This window comes from Gadus morhua, chromosome 2 (assembly GCF_902167405.1).
Source record: "Gadus morhua chromosome 2, gadMor3.0, whole genome shotgun sequence".
NCBI lineage: Eukaryota > Metazoa > Chordata > Actinopteri > Gadiformes > Gadidae > Gadus > Gadus morhua.
Window position 1 is genome coordinate 27,478,915 of NC_044049.1, and position 20,983 is coordinate 27,499,897.

General features: G+C 45.0%; 1 protein-coding gene across 3 annotated transcripts; it reads right to left on the minus strand.

Moving 5' to 3' along the window:
* Window positions 1-1,640: 1,640 nt before the first annotated feature.
* Window positions 1,641-20,213, minus strand: clcn7 (chloride channel 7). Of its 3 annotated transcripts, none has more exons than XM_030349148.1 (25): window positions 19,957-20,213; window positions 19,361-19,432; window positions 17,658-17,723; window positions 17,173-17,238; window positions 16,884-17,016; window positions 15,944-16,053; window positions 14,987-15,067; window positions 14,698-14,760; window positions 14,333-14,416; window positions 13,949-14,042; window positions 13,345-13,409; window positions 12,731-12,847; window positions 12,560-12,617; window positions 11,932-11,992; window positions 10,985-11,126; window positions 10,788-10,881; window positions 9,883-10,064; window positions 6,613-6,664; window positions 5,941-6,068; window positions 5,389-5,474; window positions 4,994-5,126; window positions 4,619-4,678; window positions 4,193-4,369; window positions 3,796-3,876; window positions 1,641-3,611 (listed from the first exon to the last, which is right to left on the minus strand). In XM_030349148.1, exons 1-25 carry the CDS (start codon window positions 20,068-20,070, stop codon window positions 3,525-3,527), a joined length of 2,406 nt encoding a protein of 801 aa, XP_030205008.1. In that variant the 5' UTR covers window positions 20,071-20,213; the 3' UTR covers window positions 1,641-3,524. The 3 variants fall into 3 exon arrangements, with proteins under 3 accessions (XP_030205008.1, XP_030204997.1, XP_030205016.1); XM_030349137.1 differs by having other exon boundaries at window positions 19,361-19,435; XM_030349156.1 differs by lacking the exon at window positions 19,361-19,432.
* Between the last annotated feature and the right edge of the window lie 770 nt (window positions 20,214-20,983).

The window sequence follows — 20,983 nt, forward strand, 5'->3', positions numbered from 1 at the left end:
CTAATCAATTAAAGCACCTTAATTTCTCTTACCATCCGGAGAGACGTAAGACATAGAGCACGGGTCCCCAGGTCCCCAGGTCCCCGGTCCCGGTCGGGGAGCTGGCCTTGGTGCTGATCCCGTCAGCGTTGACTAGATTAGTGATCAGAAGATTTCTTTATCTAACGCGACTTAGGGATTTCTGACGGCTTTGAGTAACAGAGGTGGTTGGTCCTCCTGCATGTGGACGACCCCCCAGTTAGGGGGCAGATATTGAGTCCAGAACCGAGCACCTGTTACCTGGAGGGGGTCCCCCTATAGCCACGGCGCCTGGCTGCCTCCCGTCTGCAGTGCTGCTCAGCGTCGGGGCTGCAGGTCTTTGGGCGTTGGATGAGAGCCATCCCCAGGCACCACCACCTCCCATGAACACCGCATTAACATTCATCACCGTAGCAATTAAATCGAACTGCAGGCAGTTACTACGAGTGGGACCGTCCAAGTTCATGTCTATGGCAACTATAACGAGTGGCGGACTCATGGTTGAAAAAGTGCCCTCAATAGTAACAGTACGAGAGAAAGTGCCTTATTGGCTGCCCTTTACATGTGAAAAAAGTTATCGGGTGCCCTCTGGTGCCCCTTCATACAATAAAGTATGATGAGCCCTCTAGAACAAGAACATTCGATAACGTGCCTCAATGAGTGCCCTCTTGATGCCCTTACAGTGCCCCCATGGTTGAAAAAGTGCCATCTACCGTAGAGCGGCGAATGCGAGAGAAAGTGGCCTAGCTTTTTCCCCGCTGGTTGCGCCCCATGTTGTGCAGAATGGGCCCTTTTTCATTTATTCGCCCCTGCCCTTCAAACAGTCCGAGTCCGCCACTGACTAACGACTGCAGAATGTAGGCTAGGAGATGGCACTCTCGTGTCCCTTTAGTAGCAGCTCAACCTGTGAGAAGAGCAGCTCAGATATCACGAATGACCGGTAAGAGTCTGACTGACATCGATTGATTAGGGTTAATAAATGTAGCCAACAGGTAAGCTTAGAATACCCCTCCTCACACAGTACTTTAGAATTCAAAAATAAATATTAATCACTTTTACACTTTAATTAAATAATTATGAGACGAGTACAGCACTCGCTGCTGTTTTATTCTCTATGCGTCTTTAAAATCTGTTGTGAAAAGGTGATCCAGGAGGAGATAAACCTGTCCTTGGACCTCTAGCTTTCACCGATAGCCAGCGTAAAAATGTCACTGATGGATGAGTTTTAGGACTTCCTTCTCTGGCGTGGTTGGTTTCCATCGCTGGCACAATGAATGATCCATAAAGCTCCTAATACCCTCATCCTCCCCTTGTTCAGATGTTCTGCCCATTCGACGACATTATTCTTGTTTAGGAAGGCACAGAGAAACCTAACCATCGTCCCTGGTATGGGTAGAAAGGCCCTTGCAGCTGCATACAGCATATAACAGAGTAGCCATCAGCTTATCATCTGAAATTAGATTCAACGCTAGAGAAAAAACTGTTTTATTCATTTCTGAACCTAAAAACACAAAACAAAATGTGCCGATACAACATCTACCTTTACTGAACTGAAGAGAGTTGATGCTCGTTACAGATGAAGCCGCTTATTTATAGTTAGTGAACAAGTAAATCAAGGGGGAAATTATTAACAACCAATAACTTTATTAGTTCACAAACAAATGCTGATTGAGCCATAAAATAAAACCATCCACCATCGTCTATACCTTGAACATATCTGTACAACAGGACAATGTGGCAATTGGGGCATAGTTTTTGCAAATCACAACTTAAATTAAACACAGAAAAGTTTCATTGAAAAATGATCAAATGTAGTCAAGTAGAACAATGACCAAAACGACTAAACCAGCTCAATGTAAACCGTACCTTTGTGACAACAAGGAGTCGAACAAATTAATTAAAACACTGATTATTCAGAGTGGGCTGAACTTTGAAAGGTGTGTTTGACCTATGATGACACCTCTGTGGAAAGAATTGGTTGCTGTGAACCGATTGGCTCAAATAGTGGCTCAAGGTGATGTCAAAACCGTCACCTTGTGGCATTTATCCATCCGTACTATACTGGAACAGTTTGGTACGTACTGCAGCCCTGCACGGCTGGAATTAGCTTTTCCATTACAACCGGGCTTCCCGTGTGAAGGTAGGACATGCTCGCCCCTTAAGTTCTTAACTGATGACACGCTTGAGTTGTGTTTACCATAACGAACCTTATCACCCTTTTAGTTCTATAGTCTACCATGATATCGGATTGATTCGTTTTAAGACGCGATTCATATATCAGGGTTGTTTCAGACGGAAGGCGACACACAATGACATCGAGCATCATCAATATTGTTCAAGTTCCAGTTGTGGTGAAAACGCAAATCAGAAAGGCCCGACACGGCAAAAAGAGCCAATGGATCAACTCAAAGAGATTCATTTGAGCCAAATACGTGATTGGAGATGTCCATGCTGTATAGCAACTGTTCAACTCAGTAGCTTCTATGTCAAGCAAATATGTTTGACAATAAACACAGAGCTCGGCCCTCCCCTTTCTGCTCCCACTGCCAGTTAATAGAAAGAAAACTAAAGCTTATTAAGCTTAGACGAATGAAGCCTTCTTCTGTCTAAAAAGGCACTCACCCGATTAAACACATCGAGGCTCCATTTTGGGCAGAGGGAAAGAGTCTTGAAATAATTTGTGCGCCTTTTCTTTACAATCTACAATACAATCTTTGATATTAGTTGTATTACATAATAGGAGACACCAACAACCCATTTGCCAGCTACTTTATCAGCTGGCAGAAAGAACAGTATTTAACTGCAGGCGGTTGTGGCCTCGATCAGGCCACGGTCGCACAGTACCCCAACGGGAGCTTCAATGTGTACAATTGTGGGAGCACCCCTTTAAAAAGGGTGTCAGTAATGAGGAGCTATCACTACTGACCCCACCCACTGGCTCAGCCCACCCCTCCAATAACTTACAATAAATAAAGGCTCCTCCCAATGCAGTGCAAAACCAGATGAAAAGACGAAGAAGAGGAGGAAGTGAAGACTCCTATGGAGCTGGTCTGACTGAAGCAGAGGCTGTAAAGGTAGATTCAGGACCAGGGGGCACGACAATGGGATCGCACAACGGGTCTAATTCAGGATTTTAACTGAAACTATTTCAATAAAAAACTAAAAACTATAAGGGAAGCTTGACTTTACTTTTTCTATTCTGACAAATTGTCTGGGCGATACCAACAGAAATTTGACAGCCGAAATTGAACTAAAACAAACTTTGTTGCAAATTAACAAACAAGACTAGTTTTATTCATGTTGCCCAGCTACAAAACACTTTTTTTTTTCTTTCAATAATAAATACAACTTCGTACTTTGCCTTAAAAAATGTGCAGTCTTTTCCGGTGTCTGGGTGACCCAGATATTAGAGTAGAATGAGGGGCAACGTGTTACTAGGCAACCTGTGATGGTGGTGCTGTTGATGCAGACCTGAGTCCATGGGAGAAGCTTCCGGCTCCAGCACTCTATGTCTGGGCCAGCTGGAGCTCTTCCAGCCCATGTTTACCCAGGTGGTATCTGGCCAAATCCTTCCGAGTCACCAGTCCAACCACCTAGAAAGAAAAAGGCAAGTATATTAAAAAAAAAACAGTGTGGGACTACTATGGATTCAAAAGTGTTTGAATCCATCTGGGACACTGTATTCACTGGCTCTTTAAGTAAACACGTGTTTAGCCAGCGTTAAAATTACCGGGGAGGGGGAAGAAAATAACAATTATGTGCTAAATCAGAACCTACCCTGTTGGAATCGTCCACCACCACCAGGTGGCGCAGTCCCAGCGCTCGGAACAGCTTATACACTCGAGGCAGAGACGTCTCCTGCACCAAACAGACATCACATATGAAACCCGTCATCTGGACGCCTGAGGCAGAACTATCTCTGGTGCATCCGAGACTGGGGCCGGCGGCGAATGGATGGAGAACATGTGGATTTATGGGACAATAACCAATACGGGACTTTCCATTACCACTTATTCTTTACACATTTTTTAGGTGGAAAATAAAAAAAAATATTTGTATGTTCTACCGTTCATTATTTCACTATAGGCTCAAAGCACTTAATCCTAGTCAAGGTCAAACTGTCTGAAGACCTTCGTATCGTTCAAAGGGCGCGCGCGTGCGTGCGTGCACTCACCTGAGGCACAGTGTAGGGCGTGGGGTTCATGAACTCCGTCAGGTCCATCATGCACTCCCTCTCGTCCTGGGACACGTGGATGCTCTGGATGGGGGGGAAGCGAGGGTAGGCGTCCCGGAAGTCCTTCAGCTGCAGCTTCCTCCGGGTCAGCTTGGAGCGCGCCAGCTCCACAAACACCTGCAGAGTGAACAACAGCGTGGTCCGGGGGGGCTCATCTGCCTGCAGATAAACCTGAGACCAAAGGCTCATGTACAGCACACTGAGGGCCCTCTCTGGTAGAGGTCCTGGGCGGTGGGCGGGCAGTACAGAGACACGTGTCCTTTAACCATCATGATTGATGCATTTTAAAATACGACTTCAAATTTGGATGTTTTCCATCCCGAGGAACAACATGATTCTACGGTGCGGAGTCACACGCAGACTTACTTTGTGCTTGAGGAGGACGATGAGCTGGGACCGCAGGATGAGGCCGCACAGCTTTGCCGGCTGGGGGAGAGGAAGAACAGGGAGGCAGAAAGGCGCTTTATGACGATACTTCTAATCTTTCCTCAGACGTTTGCTATATCTTTCCTGTGATCACAGCGCGTTAACGTAACTGTACGTCCGAGCTTATCGATACTACGGTCTTAATCCTTTACTTTCTTCTTTGACCCATTTGTCCGCAACACAGAGTCCCAAAGCTGTCCTTTGAACGCCGTGTGTCCGTCGTGGTTCCTGAACAATATCTTTGGGAAACGGCCACATGATGGGATTCTGCTGACCGAAGCGCGCTCACAGACAGCCGTCTGGCAGACGGGTTACCTCCTCTCCGTTGGCGTTGCTCACGACAACGGGGAAGCCGTTGTGATTGGTGGAGGTGTTGCTAAGCAGGTCGACGATCGTGCCCACCCTCTCGACGCGGTTGAAGGACGTGACCGGGGAACTCATCACCTCTCTGGGGGTCAAAGGTCAAAGGACACAAAACTCCAAACATCATGTCCTCTTCTTCTGCCGAATTCAAAAAGGCCTTTTATCTTATAATCATTAGACTCCATCTGCTAGGGAAAGGAAGCACTTTGATTGGTCGTCTCAAGCCTTTCTGATGCAAAATACGTCGGTTGAAAACAAAATGGCTTATTTCCTTGTTCGGACCTGTCAGACGTTAGGTCTGACCTGGTGTGTGTGTGTGTGTGTGTGTGGGGGGGGGGGGGTCTTACCTGGCCGTCAGCCAATGAGAAGTGGGGGGGGCCTCAGAGTGCACAAAGGGAACACTCTGCAGCTTGATGTGGATGTCGTACAGACCCTGGAAGACAAGCCGTGCTTAGGGGGGGTCGGACCACATCGTCTGATTTCTTGTAGGAGGTAAAACTGGCAACGGTTTATTGTGCTCACTACACGCCCAAAATATAACGGCCTTCTGGGAAACACGCATTTTGGTAGAAACAATCTGGGCCACGTCATAGATAATAAATACAAAAATATCGAGGAGATAGATAACTTTTGTCGGATGAAAGAGTGAAATGAAACGTGATCTCTGATCTCAGAGTTAATAGATGCAACGTGCGACATCATATCATCACATCACAACAGATCTAGGTCAACTCGACCAGACGGGGATGACTGATAGTAACCATAGAAACCAAACCCAGAGTGTGGCGAGTGGTGCGCAGTAGAGGATGAGCCAGACGGTTATCTCAGCGAGGGTGACGATGGGCTGTTACCATAGAAACCTAACCCAGAGCGCGGCAGATGGTGAACCCGACCCTTACCTCCTCAAAGTAGTCCCCCACTATCTTGGCCGTCATCAGCACCAGCATGAGGGGCAGGCCGTACGTCACGTTGCCCGTGGCCTCGATCAGGATGACGGTCAGACTCAGGGTCATTCTCACGATGCCCCCTGCAGGCCGGGAGGACAGTCGTTAGGGACTACTTTCTCATGGGGTTCAAATGATGGGTTTCAGGCATGCATGAAATATCAGACAGTGAGTGCCCCGAGATATTGAAGTGTTTTTCTTTTTTAATTTCAAACCCAATTGTAACTCGTGGAAATGGTACGGTTCAACACCCCACAATAAGGGGGTTATCCTGTGGTGGTTACCCCAGCTCTCATGGCTTCTTCTCTGTCCAATCACTCTTCATCGATTGCCGTGATTGTTTCACTTGTAAATGACATATGACGTAAGCAGGATATTACAGAGTCAAGGTGCACTCCACAATTAATTTCATGTCTTTAAAAGGCGACGGTCACTATTAAATTATACAATCGCCGACAGACATGTCTCTGGGATGTATGTTTGTCATTTCAATAACCTGGTGTTCATGTAAGCATTTGAGAAGTTATTCATACATACATGTCTTACTAAAACCATTCACACAAATTATCATTATTAATGAGTGCGCTTAAAAACACGGCCTAATGACTCGTATTTGATGAGACCCACCGAGTTGAGCAGCAGCTCCAATCAGAGCGTATTTCCCTGGATCGGCCCAGATCTGAAGAGGAAACACAGGACTGTTGGCCAAAACATGACGAAGAGTGCTGCACAGGTTTACTCCACTGAAGAGAATGTGGGAGATAACCTTGATCTGGGAGATAACCTTGACGTGCTTAAAAGGGTTTGGCCGGCTTGCTTAGAGCCAAGGTTAGCCGATGACGTTTTTCCACGTCAACATGTATTTCAGACATGGCTTTTGTTCAACTGACTCCTTCTTGCAGTGGACCTGCGTTCCAATATGTGACAGTTGGTGAAGCCGTTAACATCCCGTCTAGCTGCTCCACCTAGCTGTGTCTTTGTTTACTCAAACACGTGTAGGCGTGTATACAAACTGCCACGGCTCGGCCGTTTTTTCCTACTTCTGAATTGTATTCTTCTTAATCAAATAAATGATAGAATTAAAGAACACTGGTTCTCCCTACAAACCCTAGAAGAGCGGCACCGCTGAACACTGTTTGACAACCTTTGTCTTTTTGACTACTTTTGTTGTAGTGACACCAAGGCTCCACTAGAGGGCACTGCACTGAAGCGCTACCAGGTGCAAGGCTGGTGTTTAGAGACACGATGTTAGCAATGCAGCCTGGGAGATTGACCTCAGTCTATTTAAGCCAAGAGTTAATAGACAAACTTGTGCGTCTGGCTTTTTACAAATGAAAGAACGTTCTACCTTTGGTTTACATTTGATTGTTATTTACAAGTAGAATTGAACTCCAAATAAACATTATTTACGACTTGAAGTAAATGCAGTTTTTGATACATTCTGTAAATGACTGGTAGTTCAATTATGTAATTAGCTATGGTATTTGGTATAATGCTTTTTATAGCTATATATGTTATGTTTTGTTGGCCTTCTGTCTTGTGCTATTGTGGTCATTGTAACACCTGAATGCATTATAGTTACTGTACATTTTAACCAGTCAGTCGATACTTTTACCCAAAGCGGCTTACACCAAGTGTTCTACATTAGTCCAAAGAGAGGAAAACAATATATATGGCCAGCATGAACCGAAGGGTGCATATATGACATCATTCACAAATGTAGGCTACAAGTAATGGAACTTGACTCCTCATCAACTTTAGTCTCATAAAAAAGCTGTACTAAATGTAACGCTGCCATAGTCCTGTGACCATCAGCGACTGCTCGACTTATGCGTTCAATTAACCATCATGGGTCACGTCGATACATTTACATCTTGGGCACCTATCAGACGCTTTTACCCAAAGCGCCACGCGAGGACCAGCTCATACACACGGCGACGGCGGCGTCATGCAAGGCATACAGGTCACCCCGCTAAGCCGGCCCACCTCACATCAGCTCATCCGTCAGTCCTGTGCCTGGAGGAAGGCGCGACCGGTGCTAGCGAGTGGAATGTGCCTCCCCTGCTTTTCAGCACCTTTCCGCCCCGCCCCGCGCAGATGAAGCCTCAGGCTGCTCTCGCCTGAGAGCACGACCGACAGACTCATCGTTGAAGAGCACTTCTGTCATAAGCTGTCCGGGGGCGCACGGGGGCTGGTCACCTCCCGTCTGACAGAGAGGCGTCCACTGACAGACTGGAAGGGGCCTCGACACACACGTTAAGGGTACGGACGTAGGGCGGCCGTCAGGAGGCCAGGCTCATGACCCATGGGACTTTATACCCTTGGTTCACTTCAAGATTTGGCCCGGCTAAAAACATGACGTTACTGAATGAACTATAAAAGCCAACAGGTATCGTTTACCTTAAAGTACATGAAGGCTATTGTTCATCTTAGTTGACCGACAATTTCAGGATGAAACAAGTAAGAACTATGAATAGTAGTCATTGGAGTATTGGCTTTATACAATAGACCTTTTAAACTCTTTAAAAAGTCTTATCCTTTGGTGAAAGCTGGGATGTTGAGGAGTTAGAGCGGGTTGACTTCTAACCGGAAGGTTCGGTCCCCGGCTCCTCGAGGAGTGTCGAGGTGTCCCTGAGCGAGACGCCTCCCCCTGACTGCTCCCGACGAGGAGAGAGCGGTCTACATGGTCAACTCCTCCGTCGGTGTGTGAATGTGTCAATGAACCATTATAGGTACACGTCATTAAAGCTGTTTCAATGTTCTCCTCTGTACCTCCTCGGCGGCGCGTTGAAAAGCAGAAATAACCCAACAGGAACATTCCTCTCAGCCTCACCTTTCTTAAGAAAAGTCGCAAAAAATTTAGAAGTTATGTGCCTAGGGTGAATATCACGGTGGATCGAGAAAGCACGCTAATGCTTCGCACAGAACGCGGCTAACAAACCTGTCAAGTTTGGAATCATGTTCTGCAAGGCAAACCAGCCAGACACCATTACCGATACAAGAGTTGTGGCCATGGACATTACGGACCACATGACTCAGGCATGTTTGGTGAGAGGTGGAGCCCACAGGTGGCCTGACGCTGTACCCCACGCTTGACCTCAGGCATACCAATGAACACGTTATGCACAATCATCAGGATTTATATCAGGATTTTAATAGACAATCAATTTGGGCCAAGGAACTGAGGAAACTGTTACTCTTTAAGGAGGTTGATTTGGAGAAAATGAGTAAGCCTTCTACCTTTGCTCCCTACAGCTTTAGGCAGTGGCATAATTAGAGACTGCAGGAATCTGATTTGATTTGGCCATAATGTGGGCTTATTAGGCGGTGGGGGGGAGGGCTAAACTGAAGTCTAAACGGTGGAATGGAATTACACAGATTTCCTCCTGCATTAATGAAATTGAAACGGCGTCCTCCCCGTCTGATCACGCCGGTTAGGTTCAGCCAACAGACCTCAGGCTAACGGTCACACAAAGCACACCGATCTTAAAGGGGACCTCTAGTACTAATCAGAGTCCTCCTGGCCGTGGCGGGCAAAAGGCCTTAAAAAGGGAATATTACAGAGCGTCCAAACTTAAGACCCTGACACCTGTCCCGAACCCTTCTCATGTGTTGAACACCGTCTGAACCAGCACGGACGCGTCTGATGAGGGCCTTCGTAAACCAGGCCCTTCCTGCCCAGTGGAAGGCTCCAGAACCCCCGTGGGGGTTCTGGAGCCTTCCACTGGTCAGGAAGATGAGGGCCTTCCTGAACCAGGCCCTTCCTGAACCAGGCCCTTCCTGCCCAGTGGAAGGCTCCAGAACCCCCGCGGGGGTGCCTCAGGCCACGCCACAACCCCCGTGGGGGTGCCTCAGTGGCGTTCCCCGGCAGACGAGCGCGGCGGCGGGGAGACACACCTGACCCGTGGAGTTGGTGGAGGAGAGGGTGGGCAGCATGATGCCGATCAGCCGGCCCCACGCCGCCCCGATGAGCAGCGAGGGGATGAAGACCCCCGCCGACACCGCCAGCCCGTACGTCCAGCACGCCAGGAAGAAGTAGGTGATGGTGAACACGCCCAGCGTCAGCGGGTGGTAGGAGCCTGCCCAGCCAATCAGAGGGGTTGGGGCAAAAGCAGGAAGTTAAGCTAATTGTATTTTTGGAAAATAATGACACATTTTCCATAGGCTGCAGGAGGCGTTGAATGCGTTGTATGTTTTTAAAATACCACGTACAAGGCGCTCTGTGGTATAAGCTACATCTTATTACGCATCCTTGCCCACAACCAAAATGGCCCCACCCAAATATCGGCGTGAACCGTTATAGGGAACTGTTACAGTTCACAGTACTCAGTTCCCTGCGACTGGTTCCTTGTATTTTTTAGTCAGCTGTAAAGTGATGCCAATGTGTATTTCTTTACTCACAAACCTTTAATGCCAATTAGCCTACAGGCGTATTTACATTAGAAGTCATCCTGAAATGCATACGGGAACATCAGGTTTTATCACTTGAAGGCAAATCACTGAGAAGGGCACAGATCTTCTACCTTGAAGCCTTTGTGGTTGCACAATGTACCTTTAAACTGCACAGGAATATAAACCACAGCTATTTGGCTTGTAAAAAAAAAAATTAAGGAAATAAAAAAAGTCTGTTCAAAGTGAGTTTGTTTCACTTCCTGTGAACACAGTCGGCAGAGCCCACTGTTTCAAAATGTTCTTCCTATCGTAGTTTGAATGTTGGTAGATTGATCCACCCTCGGTTGGGCGCCTACTCTTTCTGCTTTGCATGTCTTGACTGTTCTCAGCATCAAACACAATCCTCTTACCTGGGGGATTGTGGAAGAGGTTTTGCACGCTCTTCTCGGGCCTGTTGAAGAAGGTGGTGGCCATGGAGTTGTATTCACCGTCGTCACAGTATAACTACAGAGAGCGAACAGGAAAAGGACGAAAAAACAGGAAAGAAATGCAATGAAATGTAAAACATGGTGGGATAAGGTGCGTGCGTGCGTGCGTGCGTGCGGACCTGCAGGGGATAGTCCTCCCCCTGGACGACGTCCAGTGGCTGGCAGGCGTTGGAGAAGTAGATCATGATGAAGGACACGGTGGCGGTGACGGCTGCCACCAGCATGGCCTCCATCACCTGGAGACAGGGCCGGTGGATGTACCTGAGGGGAGCGCCCAGCTCAGTTCAGCCTCACGCCATGACACTCTTACGACACGCGTGGTGGACAAGACCTACTGAGGAGTATCACTTCATATCGTTCCATATTGTGAGTGCTCGTCTGACCTGATTATGGACAGACAGTGGGGTATACTTTGGTTACGAAGAGGATTTAGAAATTGGAACGGGAAACGGGCTGACTTCACTTTGGATCAATTCATCAGCCAATGCATTCGTTACATAAAAAAAAACGGAATAATGTCAAATCTTTTGCTTCTGCTTCCTGTAAACGCTGCAGGTGGACACCTCTGCAGATTTAGCTTTTATTAACTGCTACATTTTTTATCAACAAATGAGATATACATTTTAGAACTGGGATATTCCAACGAAATGCAACCTCCTTTTTTACCTGCAGTTCTTAAATATGCAGACATAAGAATGAAAAAAACATTTCTATTTTTTGTGTACTTGATTTCTTTCTTGTAATCAAAACGAAGCATTCAAACACTGAAATATAATCTGAATACCTAACTAACGAATGAATATCTGAATATTCAAATATTTGCCCTCAGCCCGTTATTTCTCAGAAAAGCGGACGAGAAAAGGTTCTGGTAAATGACGTCAAGATGCAGGTTTTACTTTTGTTCTGCTTTGATAAAATATGAAGTATAATCTAAATTACTTTTTTCATTGCATAGGCAATGTTAAAAAAGTGTGGTCAGATTGTTCCAGGTGGCCCCCGGTTGTTAACCCCTCCTGTCCAGAAGCTTTCCTGTGGTCGAACGAAGCAGAACCAGCCCCGTCAGTACCTGATCCTGAAGATGGTCAGCCAGTAGTTCAGAGCGTTGAACAGCGCGCCCAGAAGCCCACCTGGGGGTCCACCACATTCACAGGTTAGAACAAACACACTAATTACAACCCACAATCTATTCCTTAACAGAAACTACGAAACCACCACAACAGATATTAAAAGGACCCTCGAATATTATTCTTATTTATAATAAGAATGTTTTTTCTAACAACATAGCCCATCTCTCAAAAATAAAATCGGTCTGCATATGTCCTAATCGCCCCTAAAAATAATGGATTAAGAAGTGTTTTTTTCCACACGAAGGCTACACCCACGACTGTGCGACCAATGAGAATTTGGTGCATATCCAGAACTATTCAACCCAACCAACAAAACTTGACCGCCCCATTTTACAATAAATACTTCTACTGTATCTAGGCACTAAACTTGGAGATGCATCAAGTGAAACTGGGTTTGTCAAAGATGACATCGTACTAAATCGTCTATAATCATGTTAGATCTTCTTTTCAAAGATTTCTGAACACCAATAGTCAAGGATATAATCATTTACCTTATCAACCTAGTCCTTGAGGTTATAACCCGTTGGTGACGATATAATAATCTATTAAGTGTATTATTAGGTTTACCTATAGCTCCCATGCCGATGAAGAGAGGTATTTCGTAGAGGTTATACTCCGAGGAACTCTGAGGAAGGAAAAACCATGAGAAAGATGAACATTAATGCACATCTATCCAAGAACCGTTAGAATCAGAAGACTTGCAGTAAGAAACTGACAGAATGAACACAAGGATCGTACGTTTCTGTCGAAGCTCCCAAAGTTGATGAGACCGGGATTGGACAATTCCCCCGGGTTTTTGTTGTAGACGCTCAGGAAGAAGTTCAGAGTGAAGGTCGAGATCATGGAGGCAAAGAACTGGAAGGAATTACAGCAGATAGTGAAGGAGCATATCAGAAAGAAATCTTCCGACAGCTGTGATTCGTGCATAGGACTTGGAAATATTTAGACAAGAAATGAACACACTGAATTGGGGACCTGCACTGGTTTATTTTGTCATCGAGCCAGGACCCAGTGAAGGCCTCCCAGGAAACCTACCCCGGACCGGGAAGAAGTTGGACCATCACCCTCCCACTTGCCCTCAGTGTTTTGGATAAAACCCCTTCGTTGTCCGTTTACACAACCAACGTTGACCACGTCTCCGTCAAACCGCCAAATCTAATCCGTTGTCAACACATATTAAGACTTTAAAGTGTTACATTCCTCTATTTAGCACCACTTCTGGTTGAGCCCCTCCCACTTCTGTTTTATCCGAATGCTATTCCAGAGAGGATAGAGCGTCGACCGTACACAGACACACGGTGGTGGCACTGCCCATCCGTGGTGCGAACGTGGACATGAGGCTGACTACTTACTATCCTCCAGGTCAGCATCTGGTTCCAGTAGGAGGCTGCCTCCTCCAGGGAGAACAGAACGCCCCCTGGACAGCACACAGAGAGAGAGAGAGAGCGCTTTCTACGGTATCAATGCAGGCCATGGCCAGAACGTTAGCAACCGTGTGTCCTTTAGGTGATAACATATAAAGGCCCTCGAGTATTCTGCACGTTTCAAATACTAAAACAACCTTTTTTGCTTGTGTGAATATACGTACAGTGTCAGTTAAATATTAAAGTAGTGGACAGCAGAAAACAATGCCTTCTAATTATGCTATACGTCTGTTTTCCCTCCTTGCAACAAAGCCAGCTGGGGACCCGCCCGGGGAGACCCGCCCGGGGGGACCCGCCCGGGGAGACCCGCCCGGGGGGACCCGCCCGGGGAGACCCGCCCGGGGGGACCCGCCCGGGGGGACCCGCCCGGGGGGACCCGCCCGGGACGGCTTTGTGTGATGGGGTGGGAGTACCTGAGTCACTCAGTGACGGTATACATATTTGTTTGACCTTTTCTCGACAAAGACACTTGGATGTGTGTCCGCGTGCGCGTGCGTGTGCGCGTGCATGTGCGTGTGCGTGTGATATGTACCAACAGGCGCTCCGAAAGCAGCTGAGACACCGGCTGCAGCTCCAGCAGAAACAAAATCCCTTTTTTCTGTGTCCCTTCGAAAATACTCAAAGATCTACAACAAAGGAACACACAGAAACACACTGAAGAATAAACAACCGTTTTGTGAACACATTTTAGCTACTGTGATACTGAATTTAACATAATTAAAACAGACTTACTTTTCTTATGCAAAACAAAATAAAAATTACGTTTTTATAAAAGTGGTGATGGGACTGATCATTAGGTGGAGTTTTTGTTTGTTATGTAAAGCGTACCTGATTAATCAATTAAAGAACTGATTTAATAACTTCCTTCTTGCCGACACAAAACATAAGTTCACAAGACGGGGGTCCGCGGACTGACCTTGAAGTCCCGTTTCAAGGACGTACTACGGCCCTGGGAGACCCCCGCCGCCACCACAGCCCCCGAGTGGATCATGGGGCCTTCCTGGGGGGGGAGGGGACGACGTCAACAGCAACAACAACAACAACAACAACAACAACAACAACAGGACTGGAATGTGATCTAAAACTCATTACGTAGCCTATCATACAACCTCAGCTAAACTAAAACTACCTCCGTCAGTCATTAAGAAGACCTTGCTAATGCACAACTTGTAATCATTAATAAACCAATGAAATAAAATGAGGTCATCCAACAATTAGAATAAAAGCGACGTTGTGCTGTGGAGCAACTCTTGGGACTAGCTTAATGTGTGCTTGTGGTACCTTTCCAACCACGAGGCCTCCGGCTACGGAGCAGATGACTCCTGCCACCTTCACCAACAGGGTCTGTCCAACACAAACAAGGGGTTTTAGTACATTTGAATGTATGCCTAGCCCTAGTATAAAGCGTTTACTGTCTAGGTTACACACACACACACACACACACACACACACACACACACACACACACACACACACACACACACACACACACACACACACACACACACACACACACACACACACACTTTTCACTGTGGGCAAAGGGATGATGCATTTCTCTGGGACATACCTTCAGACGCACCACCCGAGGAATCTTGACCCCGTTCAGGTAACATTTAATCTGAGGTATGCCACTTCCACCGGCTATGGGCTGACAGACGAGACATTAATGGGGAGGGGGAAACAGTGAAAGCAGACGATAAGAGATATGGGGGGGGGGGGGGGGGGGATGGTAGTTCATGTAATTGCAGATAGATGAGGTTAATTGAGAGTCTTTCGAGTTTGCGATTGAGACATCATGTCGTAGTAGTGTTTAGAAGAGGAAATTCCCAAGGGGAGTTCCTCGTGGTTCCTCTGTCTGCACAGCGAGCCACTCAGTAATGTTCTCCCTGCTGCCATGTAGAAGGTGTTGTTTAGCTACGGTCTACCGCACTCCTGGGCGTCGTCATAGCAAACATTGTAGAGCAGTCAGACTTCAACGTGGTGACATACAGTTCATACAGGGATATGTTCTGTGGCATGTTATCTTCAGATGTACAGCTGTGATGAGGAACATGTGCTTGGATAGTTTGATCATTATTTGCTCCCGTCGAGCCCCGTCGGAAGAGCAAGGCACTGCCAAGGTTAAAGGTTTGAATCCCTGCCCAGCTCAACTGGGAGAGCGTGGCAGTAACACCTTCAGGGTTAGAGGGTTGATTCCCAATGCAGCAACCCAGGTTAGTGCACAGACCCTTAGAATAGTTGTTTCGTGGATAAAAGCATGCACCAAATACAATATTAGTATTTTTAATACATGACTTGACTGTTTTGTATTTGATACTTTAATTGTTGTAGGAGGAGCCTTATGTATCCCAATACATATGGCAATCAACCTCGTTATAAGCAATTGTTATTTAACATAACAGAACATGGAATACATGTAAGACATATAAGATAAGTATATCATACAAGACCCCACTAAGTATAATGATACGGCATTATTACAATTTAGTCAACTATTTCCCGACGTGTTCGAGCTTCTCCTTACCTCGAAGAAGGCCACTATGATGGCTCCCACCATAACGAAGGCCGAGTTTAGGACGGCCCACAGGATGAGGGAGATGGACAGACCTCCCCCAGCGGTGAACTTCTCAATATCTTGAAGCGAGGGGGGGTCAAAGGTCAGGGAATGAATAAGGCCAGCGCTGTTGAAGAGAGAGGGCCATGGCACTAGCGTTGACCTTAACGCAACTAAGACGGCGAGGAGCTGAGTGAGCAGACAGTGGGGGACACTGCCGGACGGGGTCAAACGCACGGGGGGCGAACCGAGTTAAATACTGTAAAACTGGAATCAATGTTTATTTAATCTGTGCAGGCTGATAACACACAAGGGTTAATGTGTATGCACCATTATTTGCAGATTGATGTGATCTGACCTACTTTTTAGAGTGGTGCCACTAACTCTGTGGCTACATGGCGGGACAAGCAGTTGGCAATGTGGTAATCCTCCCAAATCGCCCAACAGTTACATTAAATAGGCTTCATTTTTATATAAACTGCAATTATTTTGCATCTGTAAAGTGATAGGATGAATCGTATAGGATCTCTGAATAAGTGAACGCAGCATGCAGCTTACGAGTAGTTTGCAAGATAAAATCGAATAGAAACAGCCCTTTTCTCCTAAATTGTTCTGAAACTTCTGGAGAGTTAGCAGCTTAACACAACCTCCGTCACCCTCGATGCCATTTCAAAGCAGATTATATTGGCAGCAATGTGTTTCCGTGGCTGGTTTATGTGCCAAGACGACAAAAATCATTAAGAGGGGCCAAATAATTACTATTTTGATCATTAACGAAAGACAAAACACACAACCAATGAAGGGGAGTGTGTGTGTGTGTGTGTGTGTGTGTGTGTGTGTGTGTGTGTGCGTGTGCGTGTGCGTGCGCGTGTGCGTGTGCGGTCGTTCATTTCATGCCCAGTAAGGATACTCTCTTTGACCACGTAGTACTTGAGTCCTGTCAGCTGCTCCACCATGATGTCGATGAAGCAGGCGATGAGTCCCGTCAGGAAGCCGATGAGACCACAGACCACCCAGCGGCTGATCTCCAGACAACGGAAACCCTGCAGGAACACGACGACGTTTGAGCACCACATGAAAACAGTCCACTTTCTCTACTTTCAATGAAAGAGTTATGGTGCAGTTGGTTATATTGTTACGTTTCTCATGTTATATCTATTGTGTGTTGACATCGATTGGTGCCAGGTATGAGTACTCACTAGATAACTCATCCTGCGCTCTTCCTCCAGGAAGAGCTGGTTTTCACTGTTGTCATAGTCCAGGCTCTGAAACACATCCAAATAAACAAGACAGTTTAGTTATAGTTTATGAGGCTGCAGTCTGCTTTGCCAACATAATGGTTGAATAACCTCCTAGGACAAAGTCGTTCATTTAGCAGAAATGGTTTTACGTCAGTATCACATCCCTGTGCCTCGCAGTTGCACTGATTTAAGAGGTTTCAAATGTTTCATAGCTACATGAGGTGGATTCCAATGTTTCCTAGCTACATCTTCTTATCTTGATGCAGACCCTAAACCCCAAATTAATTTAGATCCCTTTATTTGCAAAACAACCATACAAAAGAGAACTAACACAACACTAGAATCACACATTGTTAATGTTTTTGTCATGATAGGTGGGATTCAGTTTTGCATGTACGTGAGAATTAATTGCGACGTTTGTCGGGGGGCCAACACTGCTGTACCTCGTACTTGAGCGACAAAAGCTTTTCGTTGTGCGTGATCTCTTTGGGCCGGCCCTTTAACGAGTCCTGAAACAGTTGGAGGGTCACGGTCAGAAGGGTAAAGAGTTGAAGAGGCAGAGGACGCCACTGTGCCACAGTACCACAAAACCTGGGACTTAGAGGAGACTTTAGAGAGACGTTATATTGTACAACAAGATGAAATGCAATACACACAAATGACCACGTACTATGTATAAATGAGCGCTTAGTGTAGCTGTTAACTACATCCTGATTTCTGCAAAGTATAAAGAGCAAAAATCCAATCGCATTGTGAACATTTAGTATTTCTGTATGTAGGTTTTGTAATACCAATTGACCAACTGATTACATACTTGCATTGATGAGTGCATGCAGTTTACAATGACATTATTACATTTTCTGCCTCTGAAATAGGTGTATGAAACTGCATACAATCCGTGCCTCACGTAGGAAACGTCGGCCAAACGATCAATCACACCACAGCAACAACAAGGAAAGATTAAAATTGTCTTCATCAACATATTAGTTATTATTCTATCATTTCTTCCTAAAAAAACATTAATTACAAACATTATACCACAAATAGACCTCACTGAGCGAGAGGGAAAAGGTACAATTACCGTATTTATTATACATTTATAAAACAAAATGTGTTTAAGTCCATGTGTGAACATGCTCATTGTTAAATATTGAAATGGTTGAATTAGAAAATTGTGACTTTTTGGCTGTAATTGCATTCCTTAATTAGTTTCTACCCATTAGCTAAAAGCTACCCTACATCAACAACTGATATAGTACAACAAATGATTATAAACTGGCCAAACATTTTGATGAAGATTTGAAAGTCACAAGGATTGTGTAATTTCTGTATTCCGATCATGAGCTTCACCTTTCACATACAATAAAACATCTTTGTCAAGGTTTTCGGCTAAAAAAATAAGTATCCTGAACAAGACATTTAGTAAACACTTGCATGAACTAAATGACAATTGTGAATTCCATGAATTCACAGTTGTCATAAGACCAGCTACATAGTCAAGAAGCATGCATGCTAACACAAAGTCATAAACGCATGAAAGAAGGAAATCTGCAAGTAAATGAGCATAACTTTGGAGATTGAATCCACACATAGAAAACCATTCTTATTCCAGGCTACACATCATGTAAACAGTAAATCTGTCTGCCATTTAGGAATATGTTCAGATTTTCCACTAATGATAATCTTTGGGCATGTAGACAAGCAGGCATGCAAGAATGTGAAAGTCATTGAAAATCACAATAACATGCAGGAGGGAAAGTCTTTACTAATCAAGCCAACATGAGCCAAAGTAATACATAGCACCACAGCTAAGCAGATGAAGATTCCTTTGGGTGATTTTTTTGGTCTTGGCAGAAGTAGAATGATCGAAATTTCCATGCAAGACAGTCATAAGATCTTGATTCTTGACCTTTTCCTTTTTTAATAGGAAGATAGGATTTTACACATTTTCATTCCTCCTACTCATTGTTCTGTTTTCCTGTTTTTTAAGGCTAATTGCGTTGAATTTTGTCTCCAAGATAATGAAAAGTTTGAAAAAGGTTTTCAGATGACAAATGCTTCAGAAGTTGCAGTTCAGGCAGGAGGGTAGAATGCCAGTGTGATTGACAGACAGAAGAAAGTGAAGAGGGATCTGAACTGACTTTACCTCCTCTGACGTAATTTCTTCATCCATATTCACCGTGCTGACTCTGCCTATCTGAGATATGCTTCCTCCAGACTGCTATGAACCAAAAAACAGTGCATACTCTACATTTAAACATATGACAACGTGTTGCAGCCGGCAGTTACAGTTATTGTGGTTAAAATAAGTTCCTACACAAAAAGTTGGTACAACACAAGAGAGTGGTGTGCCATATTTCTGTTATCTGTGACATTGTTTTGGCAGCTTTGAATGACAGCCCGATTTCCAATCATTGAATTGCCCAAAAGGAAGTAGACATTTCCAGTATTTCTATTTAAGGTAGACACTGTTTGACGAATAGTAGCCTGTCATGTGATACAAGCTCTACTCATCATCTGTCCACTTCTTGAGTCCATCGGCCAACCCCTGCAAAAAGTCACTGGGAGTACCTTCATTGAGACTTAGCAAAACGTCCTACTGCATAAAGCGTTAAATCAAAGCAAATCATATTGTCAGAGTTCTCTGGCCCCTCTTAGTGCATGGCTAATGTGGTTACTTCAAAACCACAGCAGCCAACCAGATGGATATACAGCCAAACAAGCACGCTAACTAGTAACTACCTGTCTGGAGTACCCGAGCTGCTCCGAACCGTTGAGCAGCGGCGTTCCTTCCCCCGTCGCGTTCGAGTCGTCAGCCCGGCTGGACCAAGACACTTTCTTCGTAATGTTGGCCATTGTCTAAGCAAAAATGTCCACCTGCAAAACAAAGAAAACTTAGCAAAAGACCAATTCAAGCTAGCTCTCTGTTTTCCTCCTCATTTCATGTCCCCATGACCAATATTGTCATAAACTCGTGACGTTTTGTAAGGGTGGCAGGCAGGGACAAAACATATTTGACGCGTGGTGCTGGGTGTTGTAGTTTTATTAGAACATCAATAAGCCTCTATGCTTTATGCTCTGAATAATGGGGCAACCTGAAAAAAAAAGTATGACATAATTTCTCGATGCATGACAAACCTTTTTTTGCAGGTAGGATTGAAAATAGGAATAATCCATGAATAGAACACCAGAAAATTTAAATTGTCCTAAAACATATCCCCAACGCATAGTGTGATAATCTATAAACGAAATAAAGTTTGAGTTTATATATTTTTAAGTGAAATTGACATTATTTAATAGCTATTATATAATCATTGTTTATTATTGTTTCCTAATATTGCATACTCTATATTAGATATCCAATACTCTGAAACAAAATTATTTGTTGCAGTACTGTATTAAGTTGAGTTACTGCTCTATTCAACATTGTGGTATCATATACAGCCATGATGGCTGCTTATTGGTGGCTGACAGTAGTTTAAACAAACATCATATTTGTATTTAAGGGTGGATGTGTAAGAAAATACTTTTTAGTTTTAGTTTTACCATGCAACAATGTCTACATTCTACTTGAAAGAAAACAAATGTTTAATAGTGCTACCAGCCCAGGCCTATAAATAACGACCACTATGACATAGTTATAACAGGACAATAACTTGAAGACCATTCCACACATATGATGGCTAAGGAGCATTCGGTGAAATACAGCTGGATTGAGTCTCATGATGGGTGGCTACACTCTGGAAAGTGCAGCGTGTTGAAGGATTCA